General features: G+C 47.4%; 1 protein-coding gene across 1 annotated transcript in view; it reads right to left on the bottom strand.

Annotated features, from left to right (window-relative positions):
• Positions 1 to 15,467, bottom strand: part of LOC135908190 (neprilysin-1-like) — a 46,847-nt gene extending 31,380 nt beyond the window's left edge. The window contains exons 1-6 of the mRNA XM_065439939.1: positions 15,280 to 15,467; positions 10,383 to 10,423; positions 6,132 to 6,161; positions 5,195 to 5,254; positions 1,724 to 1,845; positions 833 to 913 (exon numbers count right to left, since the gene is read on the bottom strand). Of these exons, the coding sequence (XP_065296011.1) occupies positions 833 to 913; positions 1,724 to 1,845; positions 5,195 to 5,254; positions 6,132 to 6,161; positions 10,383 to 10,399 (310 nt within the window). The 5' untranslated portion in view covers positions 10,400 to 10,423; positions 15,280 to 15,467. The remainder of the gene's footprint in view (positions 1 to 832; positions 914 to 1,723; positions 1,846 to 5,194; positions 5,255 to 6,131; positions 6,162 to 10,382; positions 10,424 to 15,279) is intronic.
• Between the last annotated feature and the right edge of the window lie 3,088 nt (positions 15,468 to 18,555).

The raw sequence follows: 18,555 nt of genomic DNA on the forward strand, positions 1-18,555 counted from the left end.
TTTTGTCGCCTGTCTTATGAGGAAAGACGCAATGTCGGTCCGACACCGCACTCTCACTATAGGCGAACGACGAACCGATTTACATTGAATTTGTCCTGGCAACATCATCGATGGACCATGGTCCTCGAGCTTTAGCACAACATTACCGACCGAAATAGTCTGAGGGAAACCATTTGAATGACTCGTGCATTGTGCACTCCGTGAGCTATAGAAGGCTATGCGCAGTGCTAGGGCAGTGTTCCCGTTAAAAATAAAGGCGCATGCAGGACCTAATCCACACGCGTGTTTACGGTTGGATACCTTTCTTTCTCGATCGAGTCAATTAGAAAGACAAGGCAGAGGAAGCAAGAAGACAACGAAGGGCAGAGGAGGGCAGGGCTAGACAGGCATGCGAAACGACGCCCATCCCGCTTCAGGGAATTCGCTACGTAACGAAAAGTAAGATGTTAGAAGGGAAAAGTGATGGACCGTTGCATCAATTTGCAAAACGGAGTAGAGAATGTGGTGCCTGCAGTGCGTTTTGCTTTCTAGGCTTGCGCCGTGGTGAGACGGGCCTCTGAAGTGACGTGGCTGTTTCCCTCACTTTAAGGAAACCTCAGGTGCTCGAAATTATACCGGAGTCCGACTGTGCTATGGTGTGCCTCATAATAAAATCGTTTTTTTTACACGTTATACCCGAGAACTTAATTGATTTTATGTTCCCTCATTTGCCGAAGCACTCGCCCATTACGCCTGTTTCCGCCTATGACAAGCAAGCGTGGAATGTTGTTGTCAGTGTTGGAGAATCGTCACGCCACAGAAATGAAAAGTGTTCGGGAGACGCCGCTCTCACCGTAGTCTCGGCAGTCCTCGGACTCGCAGGTCAGCGACACGTTGCTGTATGGGTTGTATGGGCCTTCCACGCGCGGGCAATCTGCGGAGAGAAAGAAAGGAAGCAGGTTGCAAGGCAGTGTTACGCCACTCTTCAACGATCTCTCACTCAGAGCAGCCCTGCTTTGTGGAAACACTGCTCGTCTGCTTGCTTCCGTACCGATACAAGAGCGGAATGTAACGCTACATGCCAACGGCAAAGAGGTGTAGTGTAACGTGCCCTCTACTGTAGTACTTACGGTACGTTAGGGGTATCTACGTTGTAGAAAGCCCCCATACGGCAAACTTCACGTACTGCTTGGAACGCTTTTTCCCCCCAATCTTGCGGAGTTAGCCAAGCATGCCAAAAGCCTTAACCATAATATATATATATATATATATATATATATATATATATATATATATATATATATATATATATATATATATATATATATATATATATGTATTTTTATAAACGAGAAGAAAGGGGGTTAATCGAGGGGCCCGATTTTTATTAGTCATATCATAAGAAGCCAACAAGCACTGACACCAAGGACAACGCAGGGGTAATTAGTTGTGCTTAATAAATGAAATAAAGAAACGATAAATTAAAAAAACAACTTGCCGCAGGTGGGAATCGAACCCACAACCTCCGCATTTCGCGAAATGCGGAGGTTGTTACGTTAGGTTACGAGATGTATGCTGAGCAAGAGCATACTCTGATTCCGGACCGTGCTATAGCCTGAACGAGCGCGAACCACCCAAACCGCGAATGCGCAAGGCTATTTTGAACGTCTGACGGCAGAATGTGGAAGTGCGAAAGAAGTATGCCCACGTGATCAGGATTTGTAGTAGGACAGGGTTCACTCACCTTCTCGCCCGGAGAAACACTTGAGCAGTATGACGACCATGACGATAAGCGTGATGACGATCAGGACGGCCACGATGGTCACACATGTGTTCAGAAAGCTGTCTGGCTGCGTCTGCACATCGCTGCATGGAGGTATAGCGGAATCAAAGCGGGGTGCGGTGCAGTCACCATGGCCTCCGAGATGGGAGGGGCGCATTCTCCTGTTTCAGAGGCAATCTCGAAGTCCAGCTGGGGACTTAAGATACCGCCAACCGCTTGTTAACCTGCATTTGTCTATTTCCGTGATACAAAGGCACAAGCGGAAGCACCAGCGTGGGTTATTAGGCTAGCATGAGTTAATAAGTTGCAGGACCATCGCCATAATGTGCTAATACTTTGGGTGCCTTGACCGGGATATAATCTTCATGACAATATGCCTGGCTCATTCTTTTACGAGTGCGATTAACTATAACAGATAATTTGATTTCTGCTTCGTCGCGGAAAAAAGTACAAAGAAAAGGAGGGTTAGCTTGCCTACATTGCAAGTATGTGGATATCTTGTGGCCGGTGCAGACCGCTGAAGGCTTTCACTTGAGTGCACGGCGGATACTGAACTTGCTGGTGCTTCTGAGCAGTTCCACGGTATCACCCCTACTGATAACAGCTGACAACAGCAACCCTCGCTGAAAGCACCGCGATTGACGCAGTGTCTAACAGGACAACCTTTACGCTTGGCGGGATCACTGAAAGTACTTGTTCACATGTAAGCACCACTTTCTAGTGGACACCATTTAACACTTTTCCATACACTCTAAGAAAAGTTTACACCCTTTGAGGTGTATATTTGCCACATTCTTAGAAAAATTTACACCCTTTGGGGCTTATCTTGTCCCACAACAATAATCGTGATCTGTCCTGCCCGCGTTTCCTTTCTTTAACGCAGCGAGCCCGGTACTTCCCAGTCACGAAGGGCATGCGCGTTGTCAGTATGACGCAGCATTCTCGACAGGAAGGTAGCGAGCGCCGAGTTTTCGAGAAAGGAAACGCAAGCAATGCAGATGACGATTATTGTTGTGAGACAAATATACACCCCAAAGGGTGCAACCGTTTTAAGAGTGACAACAATAATCATCTGTCTTGCCCGCATTTACTTTCTCGAAAACGCTGCGCTCGTTACTTTCCTGTCGAGAATGCTCTGTCATGCTGATAACGCGCATGAAGTTCGTGATTTTGATTTAGGGCTCGCAGCGTTAAAGAAAGGAAATGTGGGCAAGACAGATGATGATTATTGTTGTGTGGCAAATTTACACCCCGACGGGTGCAACTGCGTTTAGAGTATAAGGCGACTATCAGAATTTGAACGCTTCTGACCACTGAGTTCACTGCCTCCTCCTGGTTACGCATCGGACTTCATTGTTACAACTGCGCATAAGATTTAGGAACAACACCGGATTACTCATTACCCTTCGACATGCTGCGGTGTCACTTCAACGGCAACGTTGACGACGCCGTCCTGTACTGTGCATGTGTTCTATCTTCTCCATTTTTAATATGAAAGTGCCCAAGTGAATTTCACGAAAATGAACTCTCCATTCAGCGTCGCCTCCAACTGCTCTAGCACACAGCCGCGTTTGTCCGTTCTTATTTTAATCAGCATTGTACAGCGCAATGAATATGTCTGTTTGAAAAAGAACAGCGCGGATTTGACGGGGACAAGGAGGGAGACATGACACGAACGAGCGCTGACTTGCAACTGAAGTTTATTGCTTGGAACGACGAATATATAACACAGATCCAACCAACAAGAGAAGCAAAAAAAAACATGCATATATTCACAGTGAATCATACATGCCGCACTGAACAAGGGAGATAACTGCAATCATCACATCCCACCGCTAAAAATGTCAGTTCTTTGGACGTATTCGATAAAGAGGGGCTACTGACGCATGCGTCTTTTGACCAGGCGATGTGCGCTGCTTCGATGATTTCAGGCGTTAATTGGTTGCTATGTTTACTTAAAACTTGCGTTCGAGCGAAGTCAGGGTAGCAAGCCTTGCTGTCGCAGTCTCTACAGTGGATGCCAAGATGCCATTTTACAGTATTATGCACATCGTTGTTGTGCTCCTTCAGGCGTTCATTAAGGCATCTCCCCGTTTGACCGACATTTAAGCCTGCCACATGACAAGGGAACGGCGTGGACAACTGCCTCTTTAGAGGAAACGCATTGATTTTCATGTTTGATGTTGCACTCTCTTGGAACGAAATCGGTAATAACCATTTTGCACATCTTCCCAAGCTTATTCAGAGCCGAGAAAACTACTTTGACACATGCTATGTTAGCTATCTTTTTTATTCTATGGGAGACACGATGAATATAAAGCACTGCAGAGGTTTTCTTTTTTTCCTTTCCTCTCATTTAATCTACCCGTTGTTCTTTTCTGTTTTTACTCAAACTACTGAAGATAGTTTCTGACACTGACACTGTAGTGCCTTATAGTGCAACTGTAATGCCTTATATTCATCATGTCTCCCATAGAATACAAAACGCAGTTAACAGAGCATGTTTCAATGTAGTTTTCTCGGCTCCGGATAAGCTTGGGAAGATGTGCAAAATGGTTAATACCAATTTCGTTTCAAGAGAGAGTGCAACATCAAACATGAAAATCAATTCATCTCCTCTAAAGAGGGAGTTGTCCACGCCATTCCCTTGTCATGTGGCAGGCTTAAATGTCGGTCAAACGGGGAGATGCATTTATGAACGCCTGAAGGAGCACAACAACAATGTGCATAATACTGTAAAAGGCCATCTTGGCTTCCACTGCAGAGAGTGCGACAGCAAGGCTTGCTAGCCTGACTTCGCTCGAACGCAAGTTTTAAGTAAACATAGCAACCAACTAACGCCTGAAATCATTGAAGCAGCGCACATCGCCTGGTCAAAAGACGCATGCGTCAGTAGCCCCTCGTTATCGATTGCGTCCAATAAACTGGCATTTTCAGCGGGGGGTATATGATGATTACAGTTATTTCCCTTGATCAGTGCGGCATGTATGATTGATTGTGAATATATTTATGTTGTCTTGGTTTCTCTTGTTGGTTGGATCTGTGTTATGTATTCGTCGTTCCAAGCAATGAACTTCAGTTGCAAGTCAGCGCTCGTCCGTGTCGTGCTTCCCTCCTTGTCCCCGTCAATTCCGCCCTGTTCTCTTTTAAGTATGGCCAGAGTCCTTCCATAAACATGGAAGGACTCTGGTATGGCTTACCAACTCACCGAAACGTCCTTCTCAGTGAATATGTCGTTTTAGTATTAAAGCTTCCACGCATGTATGAGTGCGATAAAATTAACATTCAGGGCCTGCCGGGAAACCACTATGTCACGCCGTGGTAAATCGTCACGTTGGAGAGATTTATTGAAAGGAAAGAACAAGTGCATATAAGTGCTCCATACTACGACTTCCACGCAAAACATGAACGTGAACGTGTTATATGACTTACAGGTGTCCAGATGTATGCCCCCCGTCTCCGGTTCTTCCTTTGTTAGGAGGGAAGACGTGCCTGCAATGGGCGGTTGGTTATTCGATGCAGAAAAATTCAACTCAGGCACTTCATGCCGCTAATAATTTATTGACGTACTAGCAGTACTGTACAGAGCCGCGAAGCTAGTTTTTCCTCAAGTGGAATAAGGCTTTTCGCAGCTTCGTTTCTTTAGCTCAGTACATTCGCTTTAGTAAATAGCGCTTAATTTAGGCTTATGTCAATAAGGAGTCAAGAACGTCCTCGAACTTGTCCACAATGACATCATGGATTTCGACTTCCCACAGATGGGGATGGTAAATTGTCTATTAGTAACGAAGGAGTAGGTTGTATTGCAAAGAAAGACTCCACGTAACAAGTTTAAAAAATATATATCTGACGTGCCAAAAGGACTCAAATGCGAAAAAAAAAAACATTGGAATCTGTGTCGTCTGAGTGACGTACGGCGACGAGTCTCCGGCGCGGAAGCGAAACATTGAATTCCTTCTCTCCGTTGATTAATGACAACCAGGTCATTTCCATCTAGTGAAACACAACTATATAGTTTCGAAAGAGTTCACCAGAGTGAACTGATTTAGTGTTGCTTCTTTAGTACCCTTAAATGCAGCTTTGGTTTGTTTCACCCGCAGAGGCCACATTTTCATGTCCACGTGAAGAAGGAAACATCACTGCGGGTGAGTGGGCACAGTTATGGGCAACGCATTGAATTCACCGTAATCAGCTCAACGGGCTTTCACCACCAACTCGCACCACCGTCGAGACCCTGCTGCAATAGCGACGACGCGCGAGCGGTTCGGGCTGCTGCCATTTTTTTTTCGACGCGCGATGAAATTCGTGAGAAGCGGCTCTGCTCGTTCAGCGAAGAGTGTACGATGGCAGTGTTAATTCATATACTTACTCTTCCTTGAATCCTGGTTGAGGTGGTGAGCTGCACAGGTAAGAACGTGAAGGTAATCAAAAACGGAATAGTCATGGGCACAATGATTGAACACTGTATCACGCATGCGGTATACTGTGCGCTAATATAATAACAGCAGCAGCAGCAGTTCTTGCTCGGCCAGTTGGTGAAACACTGCAGTTGCGAAGAGGGGGTCGCACTTTGGGCACGCAACGCAGAGACGGACCGACAAGGTGAGTGCCGCTGTCAAACTGGCATAATTATTAAAACATTTGGCAGTGGCGTTCCCGTGGTCCGTGCTGTGGGCACGTGCGTCAGTTTGTGCTTTTCGTTCTGATAGCGACGAGAATGTACTCATCCCGTGCATTTGCATTGGCCACGCTTTCTTTCCTGCCATATCCTTTTGCACACCAAGTCTAGATGCCATTTCTTGCCTAAACATCTTGCATGACATCGTCGAGTAAGTCTCGCAGAGTCGCTGCCTCGATTCCACTGTCCGTTTCGTTGACAGTGTTTACATCACAGAGATCAAAGTGACGACCCGACTCTTCGATACAGTGGCGCATATAATGAGTGGCGACCCACTAAGATGATCCCGATGTGGTGCTGCTCCTATAACTTGGGCGCACCCGGCGGCCCAGAAATTTAAGCGAGAACGGCAACGCCTTACCTTGTGGGAAAGGCCACGTGATTTGTTTCTTCTCTCTCTCTCTCTCTTTTTTGACAAAGGAAGAGGGAGAAGTGTTCGCCGCCCACTCCCCCTCAATCTTTTTAGCGTGGACATATGAGAATGCTCATCCGGACAAAAATCGACAAAAAGGCCTGTAGGCTTGCACAAACTATTTGCTGAAGAAAATATTTCCAAGTGGAAACGTTGTAATCGTAATATTAGAAATGGTCCGTCGACAATTTTTGTTTACGCCTTGTAAGGAAAACAACGTTGTGCGCCTGCAGTCTGTGGACAATAAATGAACACTATCGTTTCTCATGAAACTGCGTGCCAGTCACGTGACGAAGACTTCCCTGCTGCGTCTTTCCTCACGAAACAATTGTGCACGTTTTCTTTTATCATTCTTCGACGAATAATTCGGAATACATAAAATATCGCAATCAATTTCTGCAAGAGCTGGGTTGTTAGCTCAAAGAAAGCTTTTTGAACTAGAAACAGTTTACGGAAAAACTGGTATATAAGTTATCATACATCGTAAATATCATAATAGCCAGCATTATATATTTCACGCATATGCAATTGCCGTATTTGCACCATTCTAACGCGAACTTTTTTGGATAATAAGTGCGTTCAAATTTGCATGCGCGTTACAATAGTAACTAATACAGTGAAAGCTCGTTAATTCGAACTTCAATAATTCGAATTTATGGATAATTCGAACTGTACGATTTGGTCCGGCCAAGCTCCACAGAAGTCTATGTATAAGAAAGTCCGTTAATTCGAACGCGAGAAGGTTCCCTCACGGATAATTCGAACTACGCTCGCCTGGCACACGGCCTACTGCCTACACACAAGGCTGTATTGCCTCCGAAACGGAGAGAACGGCGAGAGAAGGCAAAATCGGAAAAAAATCTAACCGACGCGGGGTCAGCCAGAAGGCAGCGGCGGCTGCCGCCTCTCCGTTCTACGTAACCTCCGAGACTTCTTGCCCGTTGGGAATCTCGGAGGTTTTGAAAATCTTGTACAGCTGCTAATGTTGTGCGGAGATGGCAAGGCAAGCGCCAAAACACAGTGAATCAAGTACGTCGCGGCTGCGTTTGCAATCAAGAACCAACGAATCAGGGCCTTCGCCACCTTCACATGTTCACCGTCTTTGTCTCGGCAGTCTTCATCGGTTGTGCACCTCTGTTTTCAGATTAGGAGGTATCGGCCGTCGCGATTCATTGTGACGGTGTTAAGCCTCGGCTAACGTTCGTTTCGGTGGACATCGGTGGTGTGGCACAGTCAGACCCAGAGCTTCGACTTGAAGATGGCGTGTGCCCGCGGCACACGCCATCACTTTCTGACATGCACTACTGCTTCCAAATCGCAGTGTACTGTTGCTCTCCTTCACTTTCGTTAGTTCGAACTTTCGTTAATTCGAACTGAAGCGGCTTCCCCTTGCGGTTCGAATTAACGAGCTTTTACTGTACTACAAAAAATCAATAAGGAAACCGATTCTTACTAAAAAATAAGCTCAATGCAAGGTAGCTAGCCCCACTGCCATCGAACGGAGTTTTTTTTTTTTCTGCCGGTGTTTGCGTTCGCCATTTTCCAGTTTGCTGCACATATGACATTTCGAACGCATTATATGAAACTGGAGATGACTTTCTGTGGTCGGTAGACAACGAAAAGGAGGTGTCGTCAGACTCCGATAGCGACAGGCCGCTAAGATTCAGCTGCCTGCGTGCCTGTGTGCATTTGGCACCAGTTACTTTTTTTAATATTTGCGTGGTAGTATAGGTTGGCGCTACAATTGAGGCGCGGTAGAATCGTGCAAATACGGTAATTATTTATCGCACAATAACCCCAGCAGTAATCAATGTTATGCTAATTACATAATTTGTAGACCTTTTTATTGCAGGAAATTGTCGCTCCTCCTGAAATTTCACAAATATCAGTGGGTTGCCTCACGCTGTGGCTGGGCCTCCACGCTCAATATTTTTGGAGGCTGCAGAGTGATGCATGTAACCTGGGGCGCTATAACGTAAAGCTATTAAAAGCTTTTCTATTCCAATTCTGAAGTCAGCCCTCCGCGATTGGTCAAAAACATTTTTGGGCCACCCTTACTTCGCCTGTCAGTCACCCGACGTCAGGCACAGCGCGAGAGCTCCCCATCTGATATGACGTGTATACACTGATTATGCATGATTGGAGCGACCGAAAGTAAAATAGTAATTTCTGATCGGACATCTTTTCGCCATTATAGTCCCCCTGGCTATTGGTCAAAAGTTTTCGGGCTGCAGCCATTTCACCTGCCTGTCATGTGACGTCACAAAACCGCAAGAACTCACCACGTCAGAGTGACGTGTACGCGTTAAAGATGCATTAAGATGCCGAACAAAACTGAGGTTTTTTTTTCTGAATAGCCGCAGGCTGCCCCGTTCCGAAAGGAATAAAAGATGGCTGCTGCCGATCGCTCGGGCACTGGCTGCTCGCACCTGCCGAAGAGCATGGGTTTATTTGAGCATAATAAAATTTTTTGTGTGGCCGTGTAACGTTTTCGAGCACTGTCGGCACGTTTAAGACCTCGTTCTGCCAACTCTTCTTCGCTGAGGATTCGCTTTAGCATCATTCTTAAGCTTCCTTTGCATGCCGCCACGATTTTCGACCAGCCACAGCAAGCCAAGTGAGGGAAAGCGGACCAATTGTGGAGGCCGGCACCACCCTCTTCATCCGGTTATCGATTTCAAGTGCACTGGCTCGGCGCCATCGAAATCCTCTCCACTTGAGTTTGCTGATCGCCTCTTGTCAGCCAATCAGATAAGACAAGCCGCTCAGTGTAGGCAATGTTATTCGTTTTTCAAGCCAACAAAAGTGACCTCCTAGAACAAGGAGAGCATTTGATTAGTCTGTTCTTACAACCCTGCGGGTCACCGCCCGATGCTTGCGTCAGCGGTTACGTTATAGGGCCCCTGCCTTAGCTAGGCGGCACGCAAAAGTGGTCTTCACATGCACATGCTCTGACAATATTTCAGACCATTAATTATTATTGTGGATTGAGAAGTCTGAAGAATAACCACATGCTGCCTGCAGCAAGTTTCAGTTGTTGGCAGTTCTTGAGAAAAAAAAAAAAGAAAACCTTCGATTCATTACCAAGACTACCAGTGTGATTTGTTTCTTGCTTTATTTTTGTTCTTGCTTATAATCATAGGGGTTTACGCGCCCGAACTATTACCAGATTATGTGGCGTGTCATAGTGGTGGACTCCGAAATGATTTTGACGTCGGGCCTCTTTAGCGCCCACCGAAATCCTAAGTATGCACGAGCGTTCTTTCGGCCGGCACCGAACTTAGGACCTTGAGCTCAGAAGGGCAACGTCCGTGGACGCTAAACTACCGCGGATGGGCCTTCCCCGAATTTTGTTATTCAGGTTGCACGTAATGTGAGCTTTTTCACTTCGTTTAAGATTTGGACCCTTTGGAGCACCAGCCGCGCTTATAATCCACGGAATTCGGCAGAATTCGCTTTCGAATTTCGTGCACTCCGATCACGAGTTTCATTTTTTTTTCATTCGCGATCGCGATCGCGCGAGTACTTACGCCTGGATAGGCACCATCGCTGGTTGTCGTTAGATTTCAATCTGAAAAGGCAACACCAAGGAACATCGAACCCATGAGACACTATGCGGGTAAAATTCGGTCGGCAAGTACACTGAGATCTGTCCGTTTGCAATGCTAAGTTACAGTGTCAGATGGTGTGCAAAACTTGGAAAGTTACCTATCGACTTCAGAAAAAAAGCATGCTTCGGGCTTTATAACACGACCGTTTTCATCCACGCTGTCGTGCCCAATTATTCACACTATGGTTATTGCATTTAGTAGCAGAGTCACGTTATATACCATATGTTTCAGCCACAACAGTGTGAGATTACCAAAATTAGGGGATATTAGGGAATGATACATGTTTCACTGCCTTCATAGCAAAAGCGGAGATAAGAGAGAGATAAAACTTTATTGTGTCCTTGATGGGGTTAAGGGGTGGCGAGGGTCGGGAGACTAACCCCCAATCCCCCCCTTCCTCAGACGGCGGCCAGTTCTTGCTTTCTGGCGGCGTCTTCGGCCATCCGGACGGCCCAGAGCTGCTCCTCTGGGTCTAAGCTGAGCAGCAATGTCTCCCACTGCTCGGCCGTACTAATGATGCGTGTGTTAGTGCGGGAGGTGTTGGTGGGTGAGGCTTTGGGGCATTGCCAAATAATATGATTGAGGTCGGCGCGGGCTTTGCACGCTTTGCAGAGTGGTGAGTATGCGTCGGGGTACATGCGGTTGTAAAGCACGGGGTTCGGAAAAGTTCGTGTTTGAAGGAGTCGCCAAGTGGTGGATTGAGACTTAGTCAGTGATTTGTGTGCTGGGGGGTAGCGTAACCGCTCTCTGCGGTAGTGCAGTAGAATTTCTCCGAACGTGACCATTCGGTCCCGCGCGTGACCGCGATGCAAAACAGAGGGCTGGTCGGGATTGGAAGACGCAGGAGAAGGATGATGCGCCCGGTGTGCGAGAGCTCGGGCGGCATCGTGTGCGGCTTCGTTTCCAGCCAGACCCGAGTGACCAGGGGCCCAGATGATCTGCACGCGGCGTTGCCTTGAGGGAGGAGTCCCAGAGAGAATCCTCTGCGCTTGGGGTGCTATTAGTCCTCTTGCGTAGTTACGAATGGCCGTTTTTGAGTCGCTGATGATGCAGTGTGCATTGGTAGCCGCGTAGGCCAAAGCGATGGCCGTTTCTTCTCCTACTTCGGGTTGCGTGGCGAATATTGATGCGGCCGCGGAGAGGTGGTACTGCGAACCCGCGACTGCGACGACCGCCATGGCGTTTTGGTTGGGGTAGTCTGCTGCGTCTACGTAGGTTACGTCAGCGGCTTGGTCGTAGCGCTTTTGTAGTTGTTTAGCCCTTTCTGCACGTCGCTCCGGATTGTGTTCAGGGTGCATATTGCGAGGTATGTACATTAGTATATACAGGTATATATATATTAGGTATGTATATATTAGTATATTGCGAGGTATGGGCGGGATAACTAGCTGATCACGAATGTTTGGAGGGATGGGTACTTTTGGTCCGGATTGCGTGGTGTAGGTTATGCCTAGGGTGCCTAGAATGTGCCTGCCCGTGGTGGAATGGGCAAGTCGTTCGTATTGCCTAATACGTTGCGCTTCAATAAGCTCGTCTATGGTGTTATGAATGCCTAGGGCGTCCAGTTTCTCGTTAGAGGTGGTGATGGGAAGATGTAGGGCTTGTTTATAGGCCCTCTTGATCATGGTATTGAGTTTGGACTTCTCAGTTGCATTGAGGCTAAGGTACGGGGCGACATAGGTGATCCTGCTCAAGGCGTAGGCGGTTACCAGGCGTATAAGGTTGCTTTCCTTCATGCCGTGATGTCGATTTCCGATGCGTGCAATGAGGCGAGTGGTTTGGTGTACATAATTATCTAATTGCTTGAGTATGTCCGTGTTTCTGCCGTTTTGTTGGATGCGTAAGCCAAGGATACGAATGCTAGGTACTGTAGGTATGCGTTGCTGGTGCACGCGGAGTTCAATTAGCGGAGATAAAGATGCGCGCTGTAATTGACAGTGCAATTATAAGTTAGTAGATGTTGTGAAAATTTTCGATTAGTGGCTTTAGGGGCGTTTCTTCTTGCAGAATTGAAATCAGCCAGTGCCCAAAGCTCCAGCTTTCGCTACAAAAACCTTTTGCGCACACCACTTTTGAGGAACACATATCCAAATGTGGCGTGAAATTCAGTGCCTATTTCATCGCAGACTCTGAAAATATAATACAAGTCCTTAATAAAATTAGTTAAATATTGTTAATAATTGCACTGGTGGTTATAGCGCGATATGTGATATGTACATCTACTTTGAAGCACCGGCCTTAAATATAATTTGATCTTGAAAGTTAAACTTTATATAATCCGATATATTCATCGCCTAAGCACAGGGCGATTAGTTATTTCATACAGAAGTGCTTTAAAATTTTCCATAACATCACCATTGAAATAGCACAGAGGCTAAAAGATAGGAAGTAATAAAAATTTCATATCCATAAGTACATCCCACTATACAGAATTCAACACTATACGATGTGAAACGTTTAAAAAAGCGGGACATTTAGCGAATATTTTTCAACAAATAAGTCACTTCGCTGCTGGTTGACCTAAGGGCCATTTCACACTCCATGAACATCGAGTTTGTTCGTCACGCCAGCCGCAAACGATGCGTTGATAGTAACCGTGTTATGCCGATGTAGCAAAGATTGTCCGTCTTTAAGCTTTCGTCATGAACCCTAACAATGGTTGCTCGGTTATTGTTACAATGACCGGCAAACATATGTACCTCGTGGAAGGTGTTGACAGGCTTAATGACAAGTGTGACAATGCAAAACCGGATAATGCGCATCTACGTGTCCGCTTTCCGCAAGTATCAGAGGATGTTTACGTCGTATACAGTAACGCTGATGAAGGCACCAGGAAGCACGGTAATACACGGGAAAAAGCTGTCGTAGTGTCTGCACCGCAGTACGTGCCGCCGATGAGGGTGGAGAAAAAAAAAAGTATTTTGCTGGCCAGGAAAAATGCATTGACGGACTTGCGAAAGCACCAATGGGATCGTAGGCCAACGCCTTAAACGCCGATACACCGCATCATGAGCCTTATCCACAAAGCTTCTAGTTCGCAAGTGCCCTTTGCATTTGGCCAGAGACGTTCGTTGGTAATATGTCTGGCAACAGGAATGACTGAAATTATCTTTAAAAATAGTCCTACCGTAAAAGTTTTAGCTAACGATATTCGCAGTGTTAGGATTGGCTGGAATTTTCTCTCACGAACAATTCTGGCGTAAGAGCTCGCTGTGAATACAGGGCCAGTAGAACAGGTCGCAGCAAAAATTTATACAGCGGAAGCGTTTACAAGCAAAAGAAGATTTTACAATCGAGTAAGTGAAAAACGCAAGTCAGAAGTATATGCTTAGGAGATTAGTGCGTGCTATCTCGTAAAAAAGCTCAGACGCCGTTTCGACTAATATTTCCGAAGAATTAGGGTCTTTATAACAAGATCAATAAACCTCGCAGTCGTCGGAAATAAAGAAATAGACGTTGGTAGTTGCATATCTCACTCATTTTTAAAAATAGAAGCTTGAACCTAGGGCGTGGAAGATGGCCTCACAACTTCTTTATTTTTTTTTCTGTCTCTTTTCGAAATATACTTCGTGTTCATCGCTTACGTCCTACAAGAAATCCCTAGATTTCTCGGTTACTTAGATATTGGGCAATGGTTGGGTTTGCTTCTTATGCGCGCGTGTGCAGAAATATTTACATCAGTGCTTAAAACCTGCATATTTCAAAATGCTATATAAACAAGATGAGGGGTCGAACCGTTTCATTCCCAAGTGCTGTTTCTCATTGGCCGGCCGCCTTCCTTAGTAACACGGCCGACATTACCAACGGCTGGGACCTGCTCTTACGAACAGTTCTAGTGTAAGAATAAGGGCGCATATTACAGTATCAGTCGATGTCTAAAGAGAGCGGGTGATATCTACGCGACATCTAAACGCCGGTGGAGCTTCTGTTACGTGTGCGTCAACACAGAGCGAGCAAAGAGCACAAGGAGCAAACTCGACAAGGCGACAAGTTCATCGCCACGTTCAGCGAACAATCGCGTGCTGTGCGGTAGCTCGAGGATATGCGCTGGTCAAGGTTAGGATTGATGTCACCCCTCAACCGAATTTCAGTGGTGTCTTGAGCCCTAATGCGGTTTCTTACAACTTGAATTGAGCCGCCGTTCGCGTAGATTGTCTATAAATCATGCACATGACGCAACTAGCAAGCTGGTTGCCTCAGATTATGTTTACGTCATTGTATGGCAGTATACACAAACCGCACCGCTCACGTTTGAAATTCCGCGAACTAGCTGTGCGGAAGCTTCGAACTCTTACGTGTCATGTTCGCCTATTAGCGCGAGGAAGTTTCGCATTCACAATGTCACCCGAGATACTATGTCGGTTATCTACAGCACGATCAGCTCCGTCTATAGTCCTCCCGCACGCAGATTAGGTGTCGCAACTGCTGTTAAACCACTGGCTATCCACTCATTTGTTTTGCCGGCCACAAACAGTGCTCCGCTTCGGAAGGTTCATCCGGTATAAATTAAAACACGAATAGGGAAAAAAAATGCATAAGACATTTAGGCACTGCTACATAGTTGTTATTTCGGGCGTCTGCGATGCGGCGAAGTTTAGAAGCACGCGTCCGCCACTAAATGTAGCCTGCGTCCTGCGCGCCGGAGAACTAGGAAACTACAAAAGACGGGTTCTCATTTGCATTGACTCGTCCTCGTTTCGCCGCATACCGATGGCACGCCACAGTTAAACCTGGCCAAGTTGCTCGCGCTCGCGCCACGCTATACGCTCTGCGCTGTCGAACGATCCGTGAACCTGTGTGAGATGCACGAACTCACCGAGGCTCGGGGAAGAGGAGTTGACGCTCCGATGGCAAGTCCGATGGCGAAGGCCGGTGTCCGTAGCTGCCAGCAGGAGAACAGAGCTCGTGACCGCTGCGAGGTCCGGGGAACGCGAATGCTGGCTCGTGTCGGCTCGCGTGCGGGCGGTGATCGCGCGACCTGCGTCGTCTTCCTTGACGGCAGTGTCCGCGAGCTCGCAGAAGAAGTTGAAGTCAGCGAAGCTCGTGCGCCATGGGCCTTGCGCCCGCAGGGCATTCTGCCCAACGACAATGCTAATCATGATGATTCTAGGCATTGGCACAACTTTGTATGGGCAAAGAAGCTGGCAGTGGCACAATAAGAAAATGGCGGAAAAGACTGCGTTGTTTAATAATAAGGGCGCGTATTCAGAAATCGCTCTTATGCGAGAATTGTTATTAAGGGAGAATCCTAGCATATGCTGATGCTGTGCATATAGCATCTATTAGAGATATATAGATATGTATAGTACATATAGCATATATGAGAGAAGTCGGCTGGCCAATGGCAAGCCGCTCATACGAATGAAAAGCTTCTTGTTTTATTCGTCTCAAGGAAATCATTGCCAGGCATTATTATTTTTCGCACTAATATTTAGTGGCGACCGCAGTCTGAGCATGCTTTTCGTCTTTCTCACGTAATGCACTTTCAATTCGGCCTCTTGCGACTCCTCGCGATGAAGTTGTTGAAAATGTTTTATTTGGAACAAGTCGATTAGGTCCACCCTCTGTGTGGTGGGGCTCTCTGGGAAGAATCTCACCTATTGCATCCCCTTGCCCCTCCCCCAGTACAGGGTAGCCAACCGGAGATAATCTCTGGTTAACCACCCTGCCTTTCCTTTGCCTTTCTCTCTCTCTCTCTCTGAGGGAAGAAAAATACTTCTCTCACAAATTATGCAACAAACTGCAGACTTTACCTGATAAATATACTTCGTACCACATGTTAACCGACCGGATTATTGGAAAGTCCATATTTCCTCCTTTGCACCGGGTGTCCACCATTTTGGGGTGCGAGTACTATTATGGGTTGGGTTAAGAAGTAGTTTACTGACTTTGTAGTGCATATATAAATGCATGTTTCTCTCGTTTGTGCCTATACGCGCCTACTTTTTCTTTTAGCGCCACCTGAAAATGCTTTTTGGGGCACTCTTCTTATTTAGAGAGCACCGGGATGTTATTTATTTCTGCAAGACCTGGCCCCACTGGCAGACGCTGTTGCTTAAGGCAACGCACTTGCCCATATAACGCAGTAAATAGGTGCTTGCGTTGTCAACGTTAATTGAGCTCTCAAAAGCCTTTCACCGTCTGCCTGACCCTCGTTAGAAATGGGAAAAAAGATTCGCAAACAGCCTCATTCGGTAGCGGACATGAAACTAGTACATGTTTCACTGTAGGTAGCAATTTGAGACAGAAAGGCGCAGAATTTTGTGCAAGGTTTACTGTAGATTGCAGCTTCGAAATACTATTTACTGCAAATTGCATTGTGCATTTGTTAGGCGGAACAGCATAACTTCCGCTGATAGTACTGTCGACTTTTGTTACGCGGTCCCCTTTATAGCCGTTTCCTTTTTTTTCTTTCTTTATTTTTTTGAGGTTGTATAAATACACCAGCCGATGGTTTACATTAAACTCTGCAATCTATAAGGAACAAACTCTGTCCCTCATCCCACTCCACTGCGTTGCTTTTCAACGAAGGTGTTAATGCGACTAGAGAAGCGCTATAAAAAAAGTTATATGACTGATCTTCCGCCGGAAGAATTTGGTGAAGAGCACGGCTGGCGCTCCGTCGCTGTCAAGAAAAACGCCCTGCGCGTCTCTCGTCGCGACAGCACCCGTGAAGCGGCAAGCAGCCAGGGGCACCGCGAGCGTTTCAATGGCAGCAGAAAGCCCATTAGCCTAAAGCACAAGATCATCAAGTCGTCGCGAATGCCTCAGCTCCCGAAGGAACACTGGAAGATTATCGCCCGCCCGAGGGGTGGTCTGGATGTTAAGAAAACGGGCTCCGCTCGGCTTGGTCGGGCCGTCGCCGCCGCGGCAGGACTCACGTCCGAGCAAGCTAGCCATGACATCATCTGCCCCAACGCAACACAAAATATTATCGTCCTCAGCACCGCGTCTCACGATAACGCAGATGCTTATCTAAAGATGAATTGCATCACCCTGGGCATCAAGCAGTACGAACTCAGCACTTACGAAGCCGCACCGCACGCCACGTGTAAGGGTGTCATACGTCAAATTGATGTGTCGGAGAGCCAGGCCGACCTGGACAGAAGCATTCTCAACGAGAGAAATCCGTTAGCCCTGGGAGCCAAGCGAATCAAGAATAGCGAGACGGTAGTCATCGTTTTCGACGGCTACAAGGTCCCCAACTTCGTATTCTACGGCTCGGCGCTAGTCAAGTGTTCCTTGTACCTCAGGCAGCACGACTGCTGCTATGCCTGTGGCAGACTAGGCCACAGAGCCGACGTCTGCGCAGCGCCGGAAGACAAGCTATGCAGGAAATGTGGGGCCAACAACCCCGACGACAACCACACCTGCTCGCCTACTTGCAGCCTCTGCGGGGGCCCGCACGCCACAGCGGACAAGATTTGCAAGCAAAGGTTCCAACTCCCGTACATCGTTCGGCGGAGGAGAAGGGAAAGAAATGCGGAATCCAGGAAGCGAGACCCGTCACCAGCGCAGACAAGCGCCGACAGCGAACCAGCTAGAACATCGAGCAGGCGCTCCCGCTCGAGAAGCCGCTAGAGGTCCAGCTGTTCCCGGTCCAGGTCCAGGAGCCGTTCCAGGTCCAGGTCCCGCGGCCGCTCCAGATCGGGAAGCCACTCCCGGGTCCCACAGAACAGGGTCCGGTTCGAGGAGCCAGCCGGTGCTGGGAAACAAGGCGCCACTTGGGCAGCCAGGGTGCGGAGTGGAGGAAGAACTGCCGTAAAGGTAACTGGGGGTGCGGCACCAGGGCATGGTTCGTCGGAAATAGCTCAGCTTAGAAAAGAAAATGCCGAGATGCGCAGCATAATCGAGTTACTGCGAGCCGAAATAGCAGAGCTCAGAAAGGCTAATCAACCTCACCACGTCCCAGTCCCTAGTTCAACCCCCTCAGGAATCCCTTCGGCGACCCCCTCTCCCCAAACCCCTCGGGGACCTCACGCCGTTCCAGTCCCTAGTTCATCCCCTTCGGGGACCCCCTCTCCCCAAACCGCAGACGTTCCCATGGTTGTGGATGCGAGCCACTCGGGCAACCCAGCCAAAAGAAAGGCCG

The sequence above is a fragment of the Dermacentor albipictus genome, chromosome 2 (genome assembly GCF_038994185.2).
Source record: "Dermacentor albipictus isolate Rhodes 1998 colony chromosome 2, USDA_Dalb.pri_finalv2, whole genome shotgun sequence".
Lineage (NCBI taxonomy): Eukaryota > Metazoa > Arthropoda > Arachnida > Ixodida > Ixodidae > Dermacentor > Dermacentor albipictus.